At 37.8% G+C, this 22,960-nt stretch overlaps 1 protein-coding gene across 4 annotated transcripts in view; it reads right to left on the minus strand.

Annotated features, from left to right (window-relative positions):
• Positions 1-2,127: 2,127 nt before the first annotated feature.
• KLHDC10 (kelch domain containing 10) overlaps positions 2,128-22,960 on the minus strand; it is a 65,433-nt gene continuing 44,600 nt past the window's right edge. For all 4 annotated transcript variants that reach the window (XM_072652749.1, XM_072652751.1, XM_072652750.1 and 1 more), the window contains 6 exons: positions 13,406-13,554; positions 12,397-12,481; positions 10,944-11,010; positions 10,148-10,195; positions 8,746-8,885; positions 2,128-8,120 (listed from right to left, as the gene is read on the minus strand). In XM_072652749.1, coding sequence (XP_072508850.1) covers positions 7,911-8,120; positions 8,746-8,885; positions 10,148-10,195; positions 10,944-11,010; positions 12,397-12,481; positions 13,406-13,554 — 699 coding nt within the window. In that variant the 3' untranslated portion in view covers positions 2,128-7,910. The remainder of the gene's footprint in view (positions 8,121-8,745; positions 8,886-10,147; positions 10,196-10,943; positions 11,011-12,396; positions 12,482-13,405; positions 13,555-22,960) is intronic.

A 22,960-nucleotide genomic window follows, 5' to 3' on the forward strand; every position in this document is an offset into this window, starting at 1 on the left:
CTTGACATTTGATTTGATTCAACAAATGATATACACCTGCTAGTAACATTTGGGGCACCATGCTGGGCAATAAGCATACCTTTGAGGTCAGTCCATCAGCAGGCATGGACGAAGTGCACTATTGACTTTGACAACTACTTGGACAGATTATTGTGGTGGGTGAGGGTGAAGGGAAGACATAGACCAGTGCCTGCTAGAGCATTTCTCCTTTTGAACAGATAGTCCATAGCAAAAGTGGAGGAGCAGGTAGGGAGTAAGGGGAGGAGAGAGAGTTTAAAAGAAAACTGTTCTAGTGAAAAGAGCCTTAGATTTTAAATCAGTGGATCAAAGTTCACATGCCACTTCTGTTACTTACTACCCGTGTGTGCCCTTGTGTCTCAGCCTTTCATCTGGAAAATGAGAAAACTGGGTTAGAAAAATGATCCCTAACATCCCTTCCAGTCTGAATTCTGTGATCTGATGATCCTGATGTGTGCAGGGTCTATGCATGGTGATGGGGGAATCCACCACCTTCATTAGAGGTTTAACAACCAGTCAGCAGGGGACAGCTGAGCTATAGGGGTATTAGAGATAGCCCAGGGTTAAAGGGGCAGGCTGGGACAACTTTTTTCCTCTGTGATTCTAAGTTCTCATGTGACAAGGAAGAAATTCATTAGCAAATATTTAGGGCTAGGTTGTTAATAAAAGCCAGGAAGAAAAGGGAAGAAAAATTGAAGGAAAAAAATTAGAGCTGCTTCTAGGTAGACAAAAGGCAATTGGAAACATTAGGATTTCTTTCCATATCCATCCTATCAGAATAAAAGCTTGAGTGTCAAGATGGGAGGGGGTAATGGAAAATCTATCCAAAGGAATAAATAGCCAATATATTCTGACTTTCTAACCCTTTACCGGGAAGCTTCATATTAGAGTTATGTCAGGTCGCATCTTCACGAAGGAATCTGACTTTGGACCCCATGAGCATAATCTTAGACTACTCTGGCCAGGAACAGACAGGGCCTTGAAGAGCCACATCTTTTGAGGGTGGTGTTTAGTGCTGTATCAAAGTCCCTATAAATATGAGCAAAACTGAGTTTTGTACTTTGGTCGTGGACTATACAGCAAATCAAACTGCAGCAAATGCTGTTTTCCCCCCTTAGGGTCATGACAGTAGTACAAGCGGGCAGGAAGAACTAATCCTTCTCTACTTCAGACCTAGAGAACTGCTTAAGCCTGCATGTTTCTACTGAGAAAGTAGTGTCATTTTTCATACAATCAGCTAATATAACTGGAATGTGAAGAACATGGGCAGCCCTCGCACAGTTCTTTTGTCTCTACTTAACAAGGTCCTTGTCCTTAGCTGACAGTGAGGCCAATGAGCTACAGAAGATAGAAGACTACAACAGTTGCTGCTGGCTTAGAAAAAAATTCCACAGACCCCTGGTCTCTTGCTTTGCAAATATATCTATGCCCATCACCCCATGATCTGGTTAAGCACATTTTTCATCCTTGCAATGGCCTAAATTGGTCATGCATGAGTGGAATTAAATTCAGGTTCCTGACTCCTCTAAAATTCTTAGCATCTAATTCAACTCACCTCCTACAGATGTGGCAACTGAGGCTCAAAGAAGGTGTGATTTCCTTCAAGGTCACACAGTTAGTGGCAGTCAGACCTAAAATACATTAATATTGACAGCCAACTTTATAGGGTACTTCATATACATTGTGTTATTCTATCCATATCACCCTGTGAGTTGGGTATTATCAAATTCCCATTTGATAAATGAAGAAACTGAAGCTTCATTGTTAAGCTATTTGTCCTGGGTCACACAGCTCATCATCTAAGCAGCAGAACTCAAAACTAGCAATCTCTTATCTCTATGTCCAGCTCCCTTTTCCCCTGACTATAGTGCCTCTCCCCCAGGCCTGTTTTATGTTTCCAATTCAATATTCTTTAAACTATGCCCACCATTTTAGCTTTTGTATCACAGGACACCAACTAAAATGTTACAACTGGAATGGTCTAAACTTCATCAGGTTTTGGAGGGGAGAGGTTTATTAGTAAGGTGTGGAACACTAAATATTTGACCTCTAACCCACAGTGCTCCTTACATAACTATTTTAAGGAGACTAGGCTGGCCATTAAGCAACTGAATTTTGAACAGGTTTATTGAGTAGATCTCTTTGGGAAACAAACAGCAAAACACTGACAAGGTACATGAATACACAGTGGATATACTAGTGAAATTCCACTATGCTCTCTACTACACATAGAAAACCAGGCAGGATGGAAAAATTGTTCTAATTATATTTCATGCACACCAGACTGCAAAAAGACATCAGGAACAGTCTAACAGGGCTACACTATACAGCCACAGGGCAAGACAACACTGTATGGCCCCACATATACTATACTTCAGGTAAAGAGCTAGGCCTCAGTTCATTCTTTAGAATCTGTATCACAAAGTTTTTTGGCTAGTGTCTCCTGGTATATATCTTCACAGTCACTTACCAACACTCCCACATTTTGGAATAATGGATGTTAAAATACTTTTGTGCCTTCCTTTGTATATTAAGTGGACAGCTAGACAAGATGCCAATCACTCATTTGAAATGACCAAGTGGTGACTTCTCTTAAGGATAGCCATTGCTATGAACTCTGAAAATCTCTGGGTTTACATCCTGCCCTGACTATACAGGATCTAAGTTTGTGCTTTTAAAAAAGAGCCAAGAGTATTTTTTGGAACTTTAAACCTCAAAACACTAGTTAATTTTATTCCAATGTCAGATAATTGAGCAATCCATCTTATCTTCAGCATGATGTTTCAGCACTGACTCCAGTCTACAGCTTGTCCTCCTAAGAGACCCACGCCCTTCCTGAATATCTGAGGAAATAAGGCAAGATAAGATAATCTGACCAAGAGTTTGGCTTTTAGAGTTCATGATCCCTGGAATTCAAATCTTTATCTCCTTACCCCAGCAAAAATCTTCAATACCGTAACTGTTAAGATGAAAAGAGGACCTTTTACATTAATTCAGGATGCTGGTAGGGAGTAGCTTTTAATTCAGTTAGCTATGGAACTCTAGCTTCTGTGAACATGGTAAAAACAAGCCCATTTTGAAGAACTGAGGTTAATAATGCTCCTTGAGAAAAATTTCCTCTAACTTGTTTGCAAAAATGTGCAGTCAAACAAATAAAATGCTCAAAAGAGTAAATGGGGGCCCCAACCTTAGCGGTGACATGAGTAGCTGCAAAAATTCAAAGAAATGTCTGACCTGTTAAATAATATTTTCCTTTGCACCATATACCAACCTTTTTTTCCTTAGGTGTTGGGAATTCTTTGATGGTTACAAGGAAGACAGAACATCTGTGACAGAGTAGGTGTGTGTCTGAAAGACACTCTTAAATTTCTTCCTATCTGTGCAACATGAGCGCCATTAAAGAGCTCCCAAGGTTACAGAAGTGGGCAGAAAGTCAAAATGAAGACAATGGAGAGAATAACATTGTTTGGAAGAGAACCAAGGGCTACAGCAGGTCAGACTATGAGGCTGACTTACCAGTTATAATCAGTCTGGTTATTCACAATTGTTTATGCAATAGAATCCATACACTTCTACTTATTCTTCCCCTACAATTAAATACTTATTAGCTCCTCTTTCATAAAAATGGTGATAAAAGCCATTGACAAAACTGAAAATAGTTTTAGAGAATGCTAAAATATTGATTAGAAATGGATTCAGTGTTTCATCCTGCTCCCACTCTATCCCACTACCATTACCATTAGCCTTGCATTCCAAATAGACACTGTTGACATTTCCTTTGTTTAAGATGGCTCCATTTCAAGTACATGATAACCAATGACATTTTTCTTTTTTTTTCTAGTTATATCATCAATGCAAATTACTTTATATATTTTCAACTTTTAGTCACTGGAAAAACTGACCTCCCAAAGAAAAAGGTTTCACTTTGGTCTATGAAGAATAATTAAATGTTTCATTTCTATTCTTGTACAGGCTTATGGTTTTTAAAGGACTTATAAAATACTTCATTAAGAGACATACCTCCCTATTCACAGATAAACTAGTCTGAGCATACTTTGGGAAGAAGTACATTTCAGATTTCTCCACTGATAGATAAATCCTTTGTTCCTAAGAATGGAAGACTGATTTCCAAACGAGAAATAAGCTAGGGGCCTTAATTTTAAAGTATTATGACATATATTTATGTCATTATTTTACTATGGGGACGAAGACAGCTAGGAGATGAGCAAATAGTAGGTGACACAAAGGAATTTTAAACAGACATTCGAACTATCATATGCCACCAAAAACTAAGTCCCTAAAACCCAAAGCCAACAATTCCATCCCTCATTCTAAAACCAGACTTGAAAATTCCAGGTTTGCCAAAAATTGGCCTAAACCAAGCTGTACAGCTAAAATTCTGAGTGAATGTGATATGGTGTGATTATAAAGCAATAGATTGATTTGCTTAAGCCATAAATGTAATTCTATCACCCTGTTCACATATCTATACATATTGATAACTTATGCACAAGTCCTTCTCTGATGCCTCACAGGAGCACAGAAACTTAGGCCTATACCAAGGTGAAATGGCTTTTCATGGACCACTCAAACTTCAACCTGGCTAAGTTTGGAGAAGCTCATCACCAGAGAAGAGGCCACTGCATGAATTTTGTGGCCTCAGCAATCCATGAAGACTGTCTACTAAGGCAGAGATCTGTAGCAAAAGGAGATGGTACTCAACAATGAAATCACAGATCTTTTGATATATATATGAAAGAATCATATATACGCACATGCACATGTCTATATGTGTGTATATATTAATAAGCACATGTCTGTCATATGTATATAAACATGTATTATTGCACTTAAATTTGTAGATGGCAAAAAAGAGATGGTTAAGGTTGTCTGAAAGAGGCAGAAAAGAAACAAGCACATGCTTCCATGCAACAGGCACTAGAGTCAAGGAGAAATCATTCTGCTAGTTATAGAAATTCAATTCTTTGCAAACTCTTAATTCCAACAAGATCACTTAAATATATATACAAACAAGGGTGCGGTGGATAGAGCACCAAGCCCAGAGTCAGGAAGATCTGAGTTCAAATCTGGTCTCAGACACTTCCTAGCCATGTGCCCTTGGGCAAGTCACTTAATCCTGTTTGCCTCAATTTCCTCATCCGTAAAATGAGCTGGAGAAGGAAGCAACAAATCACTCCAGTATTTTTACCAAGAAAACCTCAAATCAGGTCACAATGAGTCAGACACAACTGAAAAACAATTCCACAACAAAACACAGATAGCAGTGCAGAAAGAGTAGTCAGAAAAGATGTGCTTGATTTGTGGCTCCAATCCTTTGGGAGCTGTGGGACTATTTAGCCAGTCACTTCAACTCAGCCTGTTTCATCAATAAAACAGGGATAACACTTAAAATACTTTCACAGTAAAGAAAGCATTTTGTGTAGCTTAAAGAATGATATAAATGTGAGCTATCATTCAGAAGAATTGTGTATGTTTAATTATGCAGCATCTGGAGATCTAGTTATACACATTTTCACTACTGTTGATTGGAACAGGTCACTCTAGACAAAAGGATGGAGGGGATCCTTTTTACAAGGAAGCCAGGTATACTGACTGCTCTGGCCAACAACCCAACAACCTGAGGCAAAGCTCGGGTGAGTGCTGCTCTTCTGTTTCTGGTACTTACCAAAGGCCTGCTAACAGAAGGCTGACAGAAGAGAGCAAGTCCTAATGGAACCAGACTCCTCTGTCGCACTTTCTAGAGCAGTTGTCTGTTACTGCTACAGAATCAAAAGGTTGGGAGCTGAAGGATTCTTTGGCCTCGATAGAAAAGACATCCCATCCACCCCACCTCATGCCTGGCTTATTGGATACTCCTTTCAAATACTCTTAGGTTGGGCTGGCAGCTTGCCACAAGAGCTGCTTCCTGTGAACTAAAAATGGTCTTATCTAGACTAGCCATGACAGGGAAATAGTTCTCAATGAAGCAACTACAACAATAACTATAAAAGGCAACTGGTTAGCAAGCTCTTAGTAGTAAAGGATAGAAAAGGGCAAGACTTACCAAATGTTTGCCTCTTTCCTTGGGTACTCCATATCAAAAGAGGAGCAAGCCACAATTTTCAAAGCCCAAACAGTTACCCTAAGCTAATATAGAACATAAAAATTGTAAGTCTTCATGCCACATAGATGGGATGTTACAAAAAAGCTTGGAAGATGGGTTGAACAGTATATAGTTCTATACTCCATACAGCTCTACCCTCCTTTTCCTAAACACTGAATGCTTTTAATTCAGAGACTATTTTAAAACACATATATCCTCAAGAAGTTTTTAAAGAGAAGGAAAGATAAAATTATTGTTAAGAGTTGGCTGAAAAAAAGGCACTTAAATGGAAAAAACATGTCCCAAATCTACATTAGGCCCCGTTGGGACAATCAGGTCATTTCCTGTATTTCTTAAGTATGTTTATTAACTATATGTACCCATTTGTCCACCTATGATCTATCTAGCTATCATCTAAATGACTAGAGAAAAAGCAAATTAGAAACTCAAGTCACTTTCCCAAATTTAAAAAGAAGACAACTGAAAACTCCACACAAAAATGAAAATGACATTCAACTGCATTCTTCCCCCATGATGATTTTTAAATGACACTTGGTTTTTTAACATATTGATTTTGACTTTTTCCAGCAACTAGGATCATGACTCAGAGCACAATGCACACATGAATAGAAAGAAAAGCAGAATTATTTAAGGGAACAACCAAGTGCCAATTGGCTTTCTAGAGGGAAAATCACCATGCCTGAGAAAACAAGAGGCTTGTGGTCCAGAGCCTAAAAAGCAGGAGGTTATTTACTAAGAGTAAATGGCACTGATTCTGAGGCCTGGAAATGCTTTAAATGAAAGAAGGTCAAACCTTGTGTTTCAGATCAGAGACAAAGCCTGAAGTTTCCAAAAAGAAAATAGCTGCAGGTCATCCTTGTACACCATGAACTACATGACCCTAGGACCTCATGATCTACTTTGCAGCCCATATCACATGATTTTTAAGCAGTTTGCTTAGAACTACATTTCACCAGGAGGTAAAAGAGAAGAGACTTAGAAGAAAAAACACTGAGAAGGCATGCCAGTGTTTTAAAGTAATTCTGGCTTTGTTTGGCCCGTAGTTCCCTTTTTATCTGGAATGTTCTTGGTGTCCTGGTCTTCAAGAAGAAGGATACAGAGCATACCCATAATGTACATAGAAATTTTAGAGAAGCCAACATTTTCCTACCCCAACGGGATAAACAGGTTAACAACTTAGTTTGTTACCCTTCCATCCAAAGCCAAAGTATGCATTTGGGCTGTCTATACAGTAAGATGTCAAAGACTGCTGCAGTTAGGAAGATCTACTCAATTAAATACCTCTTTAGAAATAATATATTAAAATATATGGCATTAAGGAAAACCAGCAAGGCTCTCAACAGGCACCCTTCCTATGTTTCCTGAACTACTGGGATTTGACAGTGCTGTTTTAAACTAGAAGAGCACTAGCTAAAAGTTGCTGACTATATGTTCAGAACTGTGCTGAAAAAGTAGTCTATACTTTTATCTTGATTCATGATATTTTAAAGAGATTTTCAGAAAGCTAACTCCATCCCCTCCCCACTTTTTCCATCAAGAAAGAGGGAATTTAGGGAAAGGGGAAGAGGGAGAAGCAGCATAAGAGGAAATTCACACATTTCCATAAACTTAAAATCAGATTTACAGAAAGGCATCTGATGTATTCTCTTGACTAAGGCCTTGAACAGGGTACTCAATCCTCTTGGTAGCACACTCCACGCTGCCCATAAATAGAGAAAGAAGTCTCTTTAAATTAGTATTCCATGGTGAACGAACAGTCCAGAAACCCTCATTTCAATCGCTCGATGAGTCCCTGTGTGAGTCCAAGGTGCAGAAGCTGTGTCCGGGAGAGATTTGCTAAGTGAGGGAAGGCCCCAAGCAGTTTCTCCCATGACAGTTCCAGAAGACTGGGCACCACCAGCCACATCTTAAATAATGACCCAGTCCGTTTATTTTCATGGATGTTCACCACTCCTCCATGAATGTACATGCAACCAGCCTGTAAACAGGGCAAACAGAAAAGTATAAATTAATTGAGGAAGAAAGACATAATGAAGATCTAGTGAAGACTCTCCTTTGTGGAAAAGATTTTTAAAAAGCAAGTGGAACCAAAATGAGATTAGCTATCATATATAATATGAACAAAAACAGGTATAAAAAAAGGCATGGCTGATGCCCATTAATAAAGAAAGCTATGGGTATTTAAGGTATATCTCTTACAAGGCTGACATTCAGAAAGATTATAGACTTGGAGCATGAAGAGACTTTACAAGCCATCATCTAGTCCAATTCCTCACTTTTCAGATGAGGAGACTGAGGCTTAGAAAGGTTATGACTTGTCCAGAGTCAAAGAGCTAGCAAATATCAGAGGCAGAATTTGCACCCAGTAAGGAATCACTGGTTTGACACAGTGTGGGGTTTTTTAAGTATGGGTCTTGGTATTAAGTACTTTGTTTCTCTTTTAAACTCAGGATTTTAGCAAACCTTGGACGCAAGCTTCAAAGCAAAGTCTTATGTGTAAAGGAGCTTAAACTGATTATATTAGAACTTCTTTACCAAATATCTACAAACAAAAATTACTCTGCTATCCACTCCCACATGCAAGCAATAAAATAAAAACTTACTGGTGTAACAGCTGCACAGTGGAAATAAACTGGCTCAGGCATAACAGCTGGAAGCTTTACCCACTGGAAAGTTTGCAGATTCAGTTTCCAGACATCTCCCAAAATCACTTCACCATTATAGCCACCACAAACAAATACATCTACAAAGGATAGAAATAAAGAGCAGATAATATGAGACAGATTAATTCAGTATTTATGGCAGATTACAAGACTTCCTAAGGTCAGTTTTATTTCCATGCCACCAGTTGTGTGATAAAAAGCTCCACAATGAAGGAAGGGAGCTAATGGAAAAACTGGTAATGGGACAGCAAAATGGGAAAGACCAGGCATTATAGGATCGTTTAAAAATACGAAGAATCTCCCTAAATAGAAGAGATTCTCTAATCTACACCAAAAGTGAGTAGGAACATTCCCACAGGGCAAGCATAACTGCTTCCTCATTTAGCTTTTGGTCACAAAGAGACAATCCCCAGTTTTTCTGCATTCAGAGAGAAAAGGGTGGGACAAAGATCACACAGAAGCCCTAACTCACTTGGGAATACTCAGTACCATTAGCTTCTAACTTTTCTGAGTGTGTTTAGACAATAAACTATCTAGTTCTCATGATCAAGGGTAGAAACAAAAGCATATGAAAATATGCTTTAGTTAAAAACTTGTAACTAACTGAAAAATTTATTAAGGATATATAGACATTCAAGCTCTGTAAAACAATTTAGGAATTTGAGTGAGAAGCTAAAGGCATAATTACTTTTTGCAGCATGTCTGTAAGATAAAGAACAGAAAATTTCTAAATCCTAAGAAGGGTCTATATAAGATTCATCATTAATGAAGTGAAAATAGTTCACTCAGTTATAATTCAATGATGATGATGCAACTTAGGTCATCCTTAGGAAAGTGGTTTTGGGTTTGTTCTTTTAATCTACTTTTTTAGTCTGAATTCAAGAATAAGCTCTACTATAACAGTTTTGACTTCAGTCCTAATTAGAGTAGAAACAAAGTGTTAGAGTTTGTCCATCTTTCTGTTTTGAGGTGTTTTGTTTTCTTTTTAAAATACTATCGTTTCAAACTGAACTTTATAAATCTTACCCAAAAAGCAGAAGTAACTTATGAAGGGCTCTCCAACACCAAAAACAGTTCCTCAGTGGATGGTACTCTTCTCAGTTCTGCTTTTCTATGACTAACAGACTATCATATTGTAAATAACTTTAAAGTGGATTGTGGGGCAAATGAAATAGAATCTTCTAAGGAAAAGATATTTATAACCTTTTAGATATAAAACTAAGAATTTAGAAAAACACTCTCTCCTACTTACTTCTGCACACTACTGTTGTACTCTATTTTCAATTAATCACTCACTCACTGATAACAAAGCTAGAAGCTGTATTAAGTTTAATGTGCTTACCATTTTTTATTTGTACACAACTGTGACATCTTCTGGCTGCAGGGAAACCTGTCAAACAAATACATACAAGAGCTCTATTATTCACACAAAGTCTAATGCTAATATGATATAGCAAAGGACATACTAAAAATTGCTCAATTAAATTAGACACAAACTAATCCCTTTATTACGTTAGGAAAAGTGGAATAACCTTGGTTTTACTAGAATGAGAAGAGGCCATAAAGAACACCCAATAACCAGCATAACTCTGGGATGATAAAAGTGTATAAAGGCGTAGGGAGGCAGTTGGGTAGGATGTCTTACTCTTTGCAGGCTCTGGGCTTTCCCAGGGCTCTTTACCCACAGAGGAGCACTTTTGGGCTGAAAGAGAATGTGGTGATCAAATATTACAATGCCCTCATTTCTGAGATGAGGAAGGCCCAGATAAGTGAAATGACTTGCCTAGAGTTACAAAGGTGGCAAGAAGCAATGTTAGGATTTAAACCCAAGTTCTCTTAACTTTAAATCTAATTCTCTATTCACTAGGAGGTTTTTAAATATAAATTTTCTCGACTCCTCCTGTCATAAAATTCAACAATTCTTATTAAAAGCATATCTCTATATAGTGGCTGAACGATGGAAACAATCTCCATCTGACTGTAGACTATAAATACTGTCTAACATCAATCCAAATTAAAATACCAAGCATCTCTACTTCAGGACCACAAATATCAATTAAATCATTTTCCCCCTCAAAAGCATTCAAAAGAGGAAATTACATTTACTCAAGGATGGAGAGTCAGCATATATGATTTACCTATTTTTTCATGGGGTCTTGTTGCAATTTCCTCCCATGTGTTCGTTTCAAGGTTGTATGCATGGATCTTGGGAAAAGAAAAACACACATACATACACATACATTAAAAACACTTAGTGGAAACAATGATAATCACTTGTGACTCTGGATGTCCAACAAGTCATATTTCAATGCCTACCTGCATAAACTTCATGTATTCTGCTGAAAAGCTTTCCTAGGCCTTGCATTTCTCTAATCTGTCCTCACTGTTTAACAAAGACAGTCATTAAATTGAATCATTTAAAACATAATTCATCTGCAAGATGTATAATAATGAAAAACTCTACATGACTGATAGAATTTTCCAAATTTTCTCTAGATTAGAAGGCAGACTCTAATAGACTCTAAATCTAAAGAACACTGTGAGGAAAAAGGATCTCAAATACATCAACAAAGGATAAGGACTGGTACAAAAAAAACCCATTTGGACTCAGTTCTCTAAAAACTACATACCCCTAGTAATTCCTAAAATCATAAATCTACTGGATTGTATGTTCCTAATTCTATCATCCAAGGAAATTAGATTGAGCCAAATATATCATAATCCTTCCTACATAATCTTCTATTAGAAAACTATTTTTTTCCTCTTATAACAATGGAAAAAAGTACTACAGTTGTGTGACATCAGGACACTTATCATCTTCACTCAGCAATGAAGTCACTGAAAAGTAGATTCAAATAGCCCCTAAGAAGTCAGTTTGCAAACTCCAACGCAGAAGTCTAATTTTCATTTACTCCCTAACAACAAACAATCAGATATAGATAAAAGGAAGAAAATATAAAGCAACAAATAAAAGGCAAAAATGAAGTGTCATGATATTCAGATCACATTCTGTTTCTATGCATGGTCAAATACTAAAATAACAAGGTTAAGCTCTTAAAAAAATATCAAAGTTTTTGTTACTATATGGCTGTCTTTCCAAGTGTGTCCACAAAGGCCTTAGAAACATGAATTTGCAGTGATATGTAGCAGTGGAGCATATACTATTTTCTATAGAAGCTATTACTATTCAAAATGACTTGCATCCTAGAGACCCCAGAAGATACCAAAAATGACTTTATACCAACCACTGATCCTAGTAAGAATTCAAGAACATGGAAATCCTAGTTTAAACTTCAACTCTGCTAAGAACTTACTGGAAGCTGCTTTCAATGACTAAATCTTCACTTCCAGTCACTTTCCTCATCTTTTCTAAGGAAAATGTATTTCATAAAGCATATTCAGAAGCATAGCAGACGATGACTGTCTGATGTAATACTACTAAAGGGTATTCTGCAAAAAAAAATAAAAATAAAAAAAATGGATGTTCAACACATGTTAGTGACCAACCCTCTAAAAACCACAGTAACTGAACCTACATTTTTTTGGTCTGAACTACACTTCTTCATATCCTGTTCTGAAAAGCCTTTTTACCTTATTTAAGGGATAAGCTGTCCAGGAAGTCCCACCTCCCAAGATGTATATCCTCTGCCCATCATGTGCAATTTCATGTCTATACCTAAAAATATTAAATATATAATTAGAAGAGTATTTTTGTCCAAATTTAATAAACAGACGAGTTATAGATAATCCATCAGGTCAAATTACTTAGTTAGAAAGTCAGAAATCTACTTCAAAAACCAAAAAAACCAACCCAAACCAAAAAAACCTGTTTCTGACACCAAGGAAACATATGAAAGAACTTTAATAAACTAATCCAAAAAGAAGATCAAGTTGTTTTCTAGGGAATCGGTTTTCCTCCCCTGAGGGATATGATACCAGTAAGACATCATTTCATAATTGCTTTCTCTATGACAAAATAGTTCTGTAGCAATAAAAATAAGATATAACAAAGAGAAAGATCCTTAGTCTTCCCCTATGACATTTTAAATAAGTAAGGTATTTTAGGAGGGATTAGGAGAAGGAAAAAGTTTGTTATTCAACTGAAAAAAATCCATTCTACTTTATGTGAGCATAATCTTAAAAACAAGCAATTACTATAAGATGGTGCATCAGGAAGGAAGAGGGGAAAAAAACTAGGGGTAGCAGCATATACTGTAAAAACTAAGTGTTTAGTAAATATTTGAAGAATGAATAAGTGAAAAACACATGAAAGAATTAGGGATAACTGTACTAACCATATTCCATTTATTTAGTTACTATTATTACAACTAACTTTTTCTTCAAGATTGCAGTTGCTTTTTTAGCATAAAAATTCCAAAGTATATTGAAATTTTAAACATCAAGGAGGCATGAAACAGAAAAGATTCTCCCATTAAGGGAAATGTACCATTCCCAGATCAGAAGACTATTACTGTCTAAACTGAGATCTCCTGCCTAGTTTACTATTCCAAATTCAGCTAAACTTTCTTCAAGCTATGCACTGACATTTTAAACAAGTAAAATCTTAGCAGCAAATGCCAAGTATATCTTGGAACTCTACCTCTCTTCTGGCAGATCACAAGACAGGTTGTTTGGTTTTAGCTGAATCCATTCCCGGGTATTCAGGTCTAACCGATGTAAGTCTGTACTATAAACATAGCCAGTTGTTCCTCCAAAGACATAAAGGAAGCCATTTATAATAGCCATTGCCTAAAAAACAAATAAACAAAGAACAAAATCAATCTATTAATATCACTGACTCAAGTCATCTCAGTTACAGTATGGCTGTGCTACAAATAGACACTGGCTGAGAAGCAATGGTAATAAACTGTTGAGAGGACATGATGCTCACTGATGATGACTGATGGGAGCAGGTAATTAGATAATGTAACTAAGCCAAAGGGCAGAAGTGGTATAAAATTCAGAAGAGAAACTAAGTCAACTACTGGGGAGAAACAAGAAGGAATAGGTCTGGTAAAGAAAGAACAGGGTATGTTAATGACAAATGCTCACCAATGGCTAGTCCAAGACTAAATTAGAAATCATCCTAACACAGTTCTTAACTTATTGTGTGTGAAGCCTATGGACTCTTTCTCAGAATGTCTTCAAATGTGTAAAATAAAATATAAAGAATTACCAAGAAAATCAATAATACTTATTAAAATTTTTAAAAAGTTCACAGATCTGAGGTTAAGGAACTTTCACTAAAATTTAAAGGTCAAATGAGAATAAGGTAGGACTAGAACTGAGGTCAAAACAAAAGGTAGTCAGAATACTTGTGGTACTGGCATAAGATTATAACATGCATTAGGATCACAGTCAACAAGGTAAATTACTTAAACAAACGTGGCTCTAACTCTGAAGCCCTATCCACCAAACTGGCTAAAATTTAAAAGGGCTTGGAAGTCTGGTAGGTCCTGACACTATCTCCCCATTTAGAAAATTCTCTAAGTGGAATGGGGCTTAGACCCAGAAGGACAATGTTGGGAGAAAAAAAATCTGCCAAGAACAGTGGGATGACAACAGAAGGAAACACCTGGTTCTTTAAGAGCATGACCTCCATAATACAAAAAAATAACTGGGAAGGCTTACCCTTAGACAAATTTCAGGGGTATAGGTTATAGCGTTAATAGAAGGTTAGGGATGTCACACAAGGCAGAGTAAAAGATAGATGCATTTTAAACAAGGAAGGCAGATGTAAGGGAGGTTGGGTCATGGGATTTAAAAAACCTGGGTAACAAGGAACAGGAAACGTTCCCCAGCATCCTCAAAGGACACACTGATTAAAGACAGGGAACTGATAGCTAAATGTGGTCCTCAATACAAGGTGACATCATCGGGTTCAGTGTTTGTCTGCCTGGATTGCTGCTGCTGAATATGGCAGGGTTAGTTAACATGCAGTTGAAATCTGTAATTATCACAAAGATGATACAACTAGATAAATAACTATGATTATAGGAAAATTCGACTGCGGGGAAGAAAGATGTTCAACAATCCTGGTGGCAAGTGATACAGTAACATAAGTACTGTATTTGGTTTGACTTTATTTTTGTTTGCTTTTTTTAAACTTTGAGAGTATAAAGCAAAGAGTTCCCTAAGTACGACACAAACTAGATCATCTGGTCTGAGATAACCAAGCTTAGAGGGTTAGAATATCTATTAAGATATTCTGCAGACTCAATAGGAAAGTATATGTAGAATCTGTACAGAATTGTATGCAGTCGTGGGGAGGGAGGGGGGTAGTGGGGAGTAGGTGGGGAGGGATAAAATCGCAATTGTATGGCAGTGATTGTTAAACATTACAAAATAAAAAAGAAATTGAAAAAAAAAAGGATTAAAGAAGAAAAAAAAAATAAAAGTGTTCCTTAAACAAAAAAAAAAAAAGATATTCTGCAGGAAGATCTTGGCCATTTTGGTTGTGATAAAAATTCCTTGACAAAGACATGATATGGGCTACTAAGGCTACAGACATGGCTGGCAGCAGTCCCTGAAGTAGCAACTACAGAAGTCTTGCTTGGATATTCAGCCCACTCTTGGACTGCTGTACCTGTAGCACCCTACATCAGAGGTGTCAAACACACACAGAGCCTGGCTAGAACTAAAATGTAACTGGTAAATGTTTAACAAAATAAAAAAATACAAAGGAACATAGATAATGTCAATATGTGGTTTTCTAAATCAGTTATAGCCTGTAGCAGCCCTTATGTAATGCTTAGGGGCCCCAATTCCTATTTGAGTTTGATCCTGTATCATCTCAGATTCTCTTATCACCAAAAACAGAAGTGATGGTGTGGTGTTTTGGAATAAGCAACAACGAACAATTAAAGTAAAAGAAAGAATGTCATGAGAGGCAAGGAATCAGTAGGATACACAAAGACTACTACAGTCTAAACAATAAAGTATACTTGAAGTACTCATACTTTGTTCAAAAAACTATTTTCCATTTAATCCTTCTCACTGCAAGACCATAAACTAAGCTGTAGATGCCTTGGAGGTTCAGATTTATGTACGTGGTGGCCATCAAAAGTTCAAGTGTGTCAGGCACCAATGAGAGGAAGTACTAGTCAAAGACAATAATGATGTTAATAATTACACAGGCAGATTTCTTCACTTGCCTTTTGAAAAAGAGTTTGAGATCCCAGTTAGAGAGGCTGAAGAGTGGATGAAACCTTGTCACAAGCAGGTTTCCAAAAACGTCTGTGGTGTGGGCTCTGTCAGAGAGTACATTTACTTTACCAGGGATCTGTGCCTCTAAATATAATATGATGGTGCAGTCATATAAGCTGTACTATCAAAAATACTGTATTGGAAGAGGCAAGATGTTAAGAAAAGGATCTCTGCCATCAAGAGTTAAAAAAAAAAAAAAAGAAGTTGGAGGGAGGTGTTCCAAAAGGATCAATGTTTTGACTATCAGCCATGATCCTGGGCATCACCAATACTATTAGCTGACAGTAAAGGAAGGCTAAGATCATTTTATGGGACTACCGGTATATAATGAAGTCATATTGCCTTAAACCCTGCCTATTCATGAAGACACCAAAGAAGCAGGATGAGGTAGGGTAGCATCTTAAATCTAATCATCAATGAGTGATAGACAGAGAAGCAGCTAGAAACTGGAAGAGGTAAGTAGCCAGAAACTGAATTTGTAAATAAAACTGCTAAGAACATCTATTATTTGCATTAGAGCGTTGGCAAAAAAAACCTGTTAAATTATATTGGGAAACCAACCTGGAAAAGCAAGGAAAACCCATGAATGATAAAGCCTTGCTCAGGAGCTGCCAGGAACAGAGGTCCCGGGATAGGGAACAGACCTGACAACAAAAAGGTTTGTGGTGGCAATTAACAGTAAGAATTGCCCTCACCAAACAAGTGACAAGACTTAATGTTTTTTCTAGTCCCAAGAGCACACTGAAACTGAAAAGGTACAAGATTTTGGTTGTTTTTCCCCCAGAAATGATGACAATAAAAAGATAAAAGCTATCAATAAAACCTACTTTTAAAATGAGTAGTAAGAACAACAGAGAACTGAAGGTTCTAGTTTCAGCAGTGTCTAGGGCAGTGAGATGCAAAGGGTACATTATGTTTTTGCCAATGCCTAGTGAGACGTATCTGAATAAGATGCAGATAATCCTCACACAATAAAGATAAAAGGGAAAGAGGAATGACTTGCTCCCCTTTCCCTTATCAGGGAGAAAAGAAATGTTCCTCTAAAAAGTAGAAACACATAAAGGACAAAACACAGGAAAAAGGATTTTGAAGACATAGATTTATCCTGTGTCAGAAGGTAAAAAAGATCAATGAATCTTTACAGCCAAAAGAATAGGTAAGAGGTTCTTCTCACTATAGAGAGAGATTCTCTGAGAAAGAAACATTGTTCCATGCTCCAAGGAATAATAATGAGAATTCACAGGCACCACCAGGAGAGAGACCAACCACTACAGGTCAAAGAAAAGTAATGATGGCTGGAGAAATTTGGCTAAATGGATACTGAAGTGCCCTCACATGAATCTGTAAAACAATAGTGAGCTACACTGTTTTTCTAGACCACATAACCAAGATATGACAGAGAAGCTCTTGAGATTTGATAAACTCAGCAGCCATTTCCCACAGAGGAAAAACTGATACTGTCAAAAGGAACCTAGAAAACAATCAGTAGAGTTGATAAAGTTCTGGGCAAGGAACTGAAAAGGGGCATGAGTAGTGTTTTTATCCCTGCTGCCGACTGAAAGTAGAAAGGCAGATCTGTAAAACAACTGGTTAAGAAGATGACACAGAAAAGAAATGGTATTTCTGATTGACAAAATCATTATCATTCACAGGGTCACAGATTTAGAGCTGGAAAGTGTTTTGGAAGTTATAAAGTAAAACTCTTCTAATTTTACAAGTGAGAAACTGGAGCTTAAGTGAGTTGTCCAAGGTTGGACAGGAAGTAAGTAGCAGAGTCAATATTCAAACTCAGGTCCTCTGACTCCAAATGCAGTGTTTATTCCATGGCGCCACACTGCCCCAAGTTCTTTCTTCACCAGAAATAGAATGGCTCTAAAGCTATTAAAAAAAAATTGCCTAGAGATTCACAAATCTGATCCAAAGAACTTTAAATTGAAAACAGAACCAAGGAGTGGAAGAAACAGCTCATATATATATATCCACTAAACTGAGAATAAGAATATTAGGAATGACATGGGAAGTGTATCAACCTATAAAGGAACACTGAAAAAAACACCCACGAAGTGGGGAAGAAATAAAATTTGTGATCTTATACATTTATGCATTCATGTGACCCCACGCATTTATACATTTATTTATGTATGTCTGAGTATTTAACAAGGTAAGGATATAAATTCAACCTTCTTTGAGACATACTGAGGCAGTACTGTAGACTGGAAATGACACTATAACCCTTTGGATTTAACTCCTGGCTCTGGTATAGACAGGTAGGTGGCACAGTGGATAGAGTCAGACTTGGAGTCAGGAAGACCTGAGTTCAAATCTGACCTCAGAAACTAACTAGCTGTGTGACCTTGAGCAAGTTACTTAACCCTGTTTGCCTCAGTTCCTCATCTGTAAAATGAGCTGGTGAAGGAAATGGCAAGCTACTCTAGGATCTTTGCCAAAAAAAAACCCAAAAAAACCCACCAAAAAAACCAAAATGGGGGTGGGGGAGGATCGCAAAGAATAGGATTAAAACAACTCAATAACAATCTGGTATGGACTCAGTGTTTGACCTTGAGAAAGTTATAGAGCTGCTTTAAGCCTCAGTTTCACCTGTAAAATAATGGGGGAGGTTAACCTAGCTGATGTCTAGAGTTCTCCTCTGGGCCTAAAGCCAATGTGTCCTATAAATATCTTAATAGAAGAGGGAACAGATTTGTTTTGTTTGGACTCCACTAGGGGTGGAGTGCAGAGGCACATTTTGGCTCAACATAAAGAAAACAGTCCTGACATGAGAGCTGCTCCAAACCAGAATGGGCTTCCTTGTGAAGCAGGAAGTTCCACAGCACTAGAGAGGTCTTCAAGTGGAGGCTGGATAACTGCCTGTTGGCCATCTTGTAGAGGAAATACCTATTCAGGTAAGGATTGGACTACATGGCCTCCAACCTCTCTTCCAATTTTAACTTTCTCTGATGTTAAATTTAAATGGCTTGTGATCGGAACCAGCAGCATCAGAAACCAAGTGTTATGACTCACATGCCCTGGGATAAGTAGTTAGCTATCAGTGACAAGATCATTTCCCAGTCAGTCAGGCCTATGTTGATAAAGTTTCCTATGGCTCACAAATTCAAAATAATTTGAGGACAGCTCATGTATCAGTCAGGCAAAGGGAGCTCAATTTATACACAGAAATGTTGGCAATGAGGTTCACTGATCCTGTAGGACCAGGGAAATAATGACCATTCCAGGGGACCAACCCATTTTCCCAATCTAAACCAGCTGTGCCCCCAGAATAGTGGCTATTTACTCAAAGCACATAAATGGGACCTTACTCATTTTGATAAGGATAAAGAAGTTGTACATGCTCATGGTCAGGCCAGGGTGTGATTGATACTGAATGCCTTAAGGGAGGATAGCCCAGCAGACAGGCCCCATCCTAGAATTCAGGTGAATCTTGATATGGTGTCACTAGTTTATGAATTCAGGTGGTATTAAACCCTGACTAGTTTATCCTTCACAGGATCACTCAGCCCTGCAGGGCCAAGTCAGCTTGTTTCTATTCTAGGTCCTGAGAAAGAAAATAGAATGAATGCTGCAACATATCCCAGTGTGGAGTCCTGAGCCTCTCCCTCTCTCAAAGGCTCTCTTCAGTTTCAGCACAGAGTCTCATGCAAAGGGCTGCTTCTCCTAACATACAAATCTGGAGCCACCCAATCTATGAAACGGTCTGAAGGCAAACCAAGAGGCAAGGGTGTTAGTGAGGATCAGAGCCGGATAAGAAACCTAGTCAGCTAAGACCAACATTGGAAACTGTCTTGCTTGATTATATAAATCTTAGTTAATCTTGTGAGGTTTTTTTCCCCTCCAGGAAAAGGGGATGGGGGGAAGGAGAGAATAAGAGATTTTTGTTCATTAAAAAAAACTTAAATAAAGAAGAAACGTAGTCAAAGTTTCAAGTGTCCCCCTGAATTTTTCTGGTAGGCTAATGGGACACCTAGGGCAGAGGCTGGATTTGTCAAATGATAGAGCTCTGAATACCACAAGAGGCCTGGTTCTTTTCTGTAAAGAGTCTATACCCAAGGAACTGAAATCTCCTCTACCATTTGCTAGATCTATACCCCTGTTGGGGTGTCCCCTCCTAAAATGGCCACAGGAAGGCTATAACCAGTGATGCCATAACTCACAGTGTAGTAACTGGCTAGCTGAAGTAAGATGATGGCTCTAAGAAATTGTGGATAGCATTTTCAAAGTTAATTTACAAATGGAGGTAGTACTATAAGCAATGATTTGCCCATCAATGGGAAGAATATGGAATAGATAAGTAACTATGTGGCCCATCTCATCACCAGAAGGAAAGGTGAGTAAATTACCAAGGAAGATACCAAGAAGACTCCAAGAAGTAGAGTAAGTAAGGGAGAGGCAGGGCAGGTTAGCAAGCAACGCTCACCAATGTCCAGTCAGGGGCCAAGCTAGAATCAGGAAGAGTCAGGGGTCAAAGCACAAGCTCAAGTTAAAAAACCTGTGGGACCCAAGGACCCCAGCTTCTGGGATAAGAACTCATTGTTTGACAAAAATTGCTGGGAAAACTGGATAACAGTGTGGCAGAAATTAGGCATAGACCCATACCTGACACCATACACAAGAATAAAGTCCAAATGGGTACATGATTTAGGTATAAAGATTGATACCATGAATAAACTGGAGAAGCAAGGAATAGTGTATTTATCAGATCGATGGAGAAGGGAAGAATTCTTTACTAAAGGAGAGATAGAAAGCATTATGAAATGCAAAATGGATAACTTTGATTACATTAAACTGAGAAGTTTTTGCACAACTAAACCCAACGCAACCAAAATCCGGAGGGATGTAGTAAATTGGGAAAGAATTTTTACAGCTAAGCTCGGGGATAAAGGCCTCATTTCTAGAATATATAGAGAACTGACCCAAACGTATAATCATACAAGTCATTCCCCAACTGATAAATGGTCAAAGGATATGAACAGGCAATTTTCAGAGGAAGAAATTAAAGCTATCTATAATCATATGAAAAAATGCTCTAAATCACTATTGGTTAGAGAGATGCAAATCAAAACAACTGTGAGGTACCACATCACACCTATAAGATTGGCAAACATGACAGAACAAGAAAATGATAAATGCTGGAGAGGATGTGGGAGAGTTGGAACACTAATTCATCGTTGGTGGAGCTGCGAGCGCATCCAACCATTCTGGAGAGCAATTTGGAACTATGCCCAAAGGGCTACAAAAGTGTGCATACCCTTTGACCCAGCAATATCGCTACTAGGACTATATCCCCAAGAGATCATAAAAATGGGAAAGGGTCCCACATGTACAAAAATATTTATAGCAGCACTCTAAGTAGCTGCCAAAAACTGGAAGTCAAGGGGATGTCCATCAATTGGGGAATGGCTGAATAAATTATGGTATATGAATGTAATGGAGTACTATTGTGCCATAAGAAATGATGAACAAGAAGACTTCAGAGAGGCCTGGAAGGACTTATATGACCTGATGCTGAGTGAAAGGAGCAGAACCAGGAGAACTTTATGCACAGCAAAGACCACAGTGTGTGAGAGTTTTTTCTGGTAGACTTAGATTTTTGTAATAACACAAGAACTTCTTACCAAAAAAAAAAAAAAAAAATCCCAATGGAGGATCTCAAGGCAAAATGCCTGCCACACTCAGAGAGAGAAATATGGAAGTCACTCACATATTGTAGCAGATCATGTTTGTGTATGTCTATGTGTTTGTGTATCATGTTCTGATTTGTTATACGATTTCTTTCATTTATCTTAGTCTGACTACATAGCATGACTATAGTGAAAATATACTCAATAGGAAAGTATATGTAGAATCTATACAGAATTGTATGCAGTCGTGGGGAGGGAGGGGGGTAGTGGGGGGTAGGTGGGGGGGGGATAAAATCGCAATTGTATGGCAGTGATTGTTAAACATTAAAAAAATAAATAAAAAAAAAAAGTAAAGGAAAAAAAAAAAAAAACCTGTGGGGTCAACAGAGTAGCAATGCCAATAATTTCCCAGTAAGGAGATATACAATGTCATTTCCTTTTGAAACAGTCACTGGAGGCACTAACTGGGATTTTAAAGTAACCCTAACCTAAGGAACTAAGTAATCACTAATAAAGCCTAGGTCAAGACCTATATGTCCTGAGGCCAGTTTTCAGATGATTTTCCTCCTGCCTAAGCCTCCTAGAATATAAACCTTAGCAGCTTAAAAATTATAGAGGTGAATACCTATTATTTTTAGTGAATAAAACTGCCCAATCTAAAAGCAGATCCCATATATAAAACATAGATGAGGGGAAGCTAGATGATTGCTAGTCACAAAATTCTAATATCACAGACATGAGTATTTGTATGAAATAATATTTTTTTCTAAACAGTTTGAAGAAAAATGCTTTAAAGATGATAAAGAAGTTATGAAAATAAGAATCAAGAATCTTTGGCAACCACTTTGTCTCCTCCCATGTTCCCAATGGGTCCGTCTTTAAAACAGATTCTGCTACGAGACAATAACTGTTCTAAGAATCAATACCCTACGACAGGATTAAAGACTCATCCAGCACAGTGCAGAAGCCTCTTCACATCTACTACCATAGCTGGGTGATTTCCAGCTTATTATTTTCAAGCAATCTTTGAACTGTGGCTTTGAAGAGGCTACGCTGGACTGCCCTCTATCACTGAATGGGGAGACTTAAAGAGCCTGAAGAGCTGAAACTTGAGTCAGTCACTCTAGACGCTCTTCAAAGTTGAAACATTCCTATATCAAACACTAAAAGTATTTTCTTCCTTGGTAGTTCAGTGCCCACTGAGGGTACCTCAGAAAGTTCCACCTTTTCAAATGGGGTAGCTAACAGTAATATTGTTTTAAGAGCAACTCTAAGTCATTTTGACTATTATAAATACCCAAATTAACTACAAA

The sequence above is a fragment of the Notamacropus eugenii genome, chromosome 3, assembly GCF_028372415.1.
Source record: "Notamacropus eugenii isolate mMacEug1 chromosome 3, mMacEug1.pri_v2, whole genome shotgun sequence".
Lineage (NCBI taxonomy): Eukaryota > Metazoa > Chordata > Mammalia > Diprotodontia > Macropodidae > Notamacropus > Notamacropus eugenii.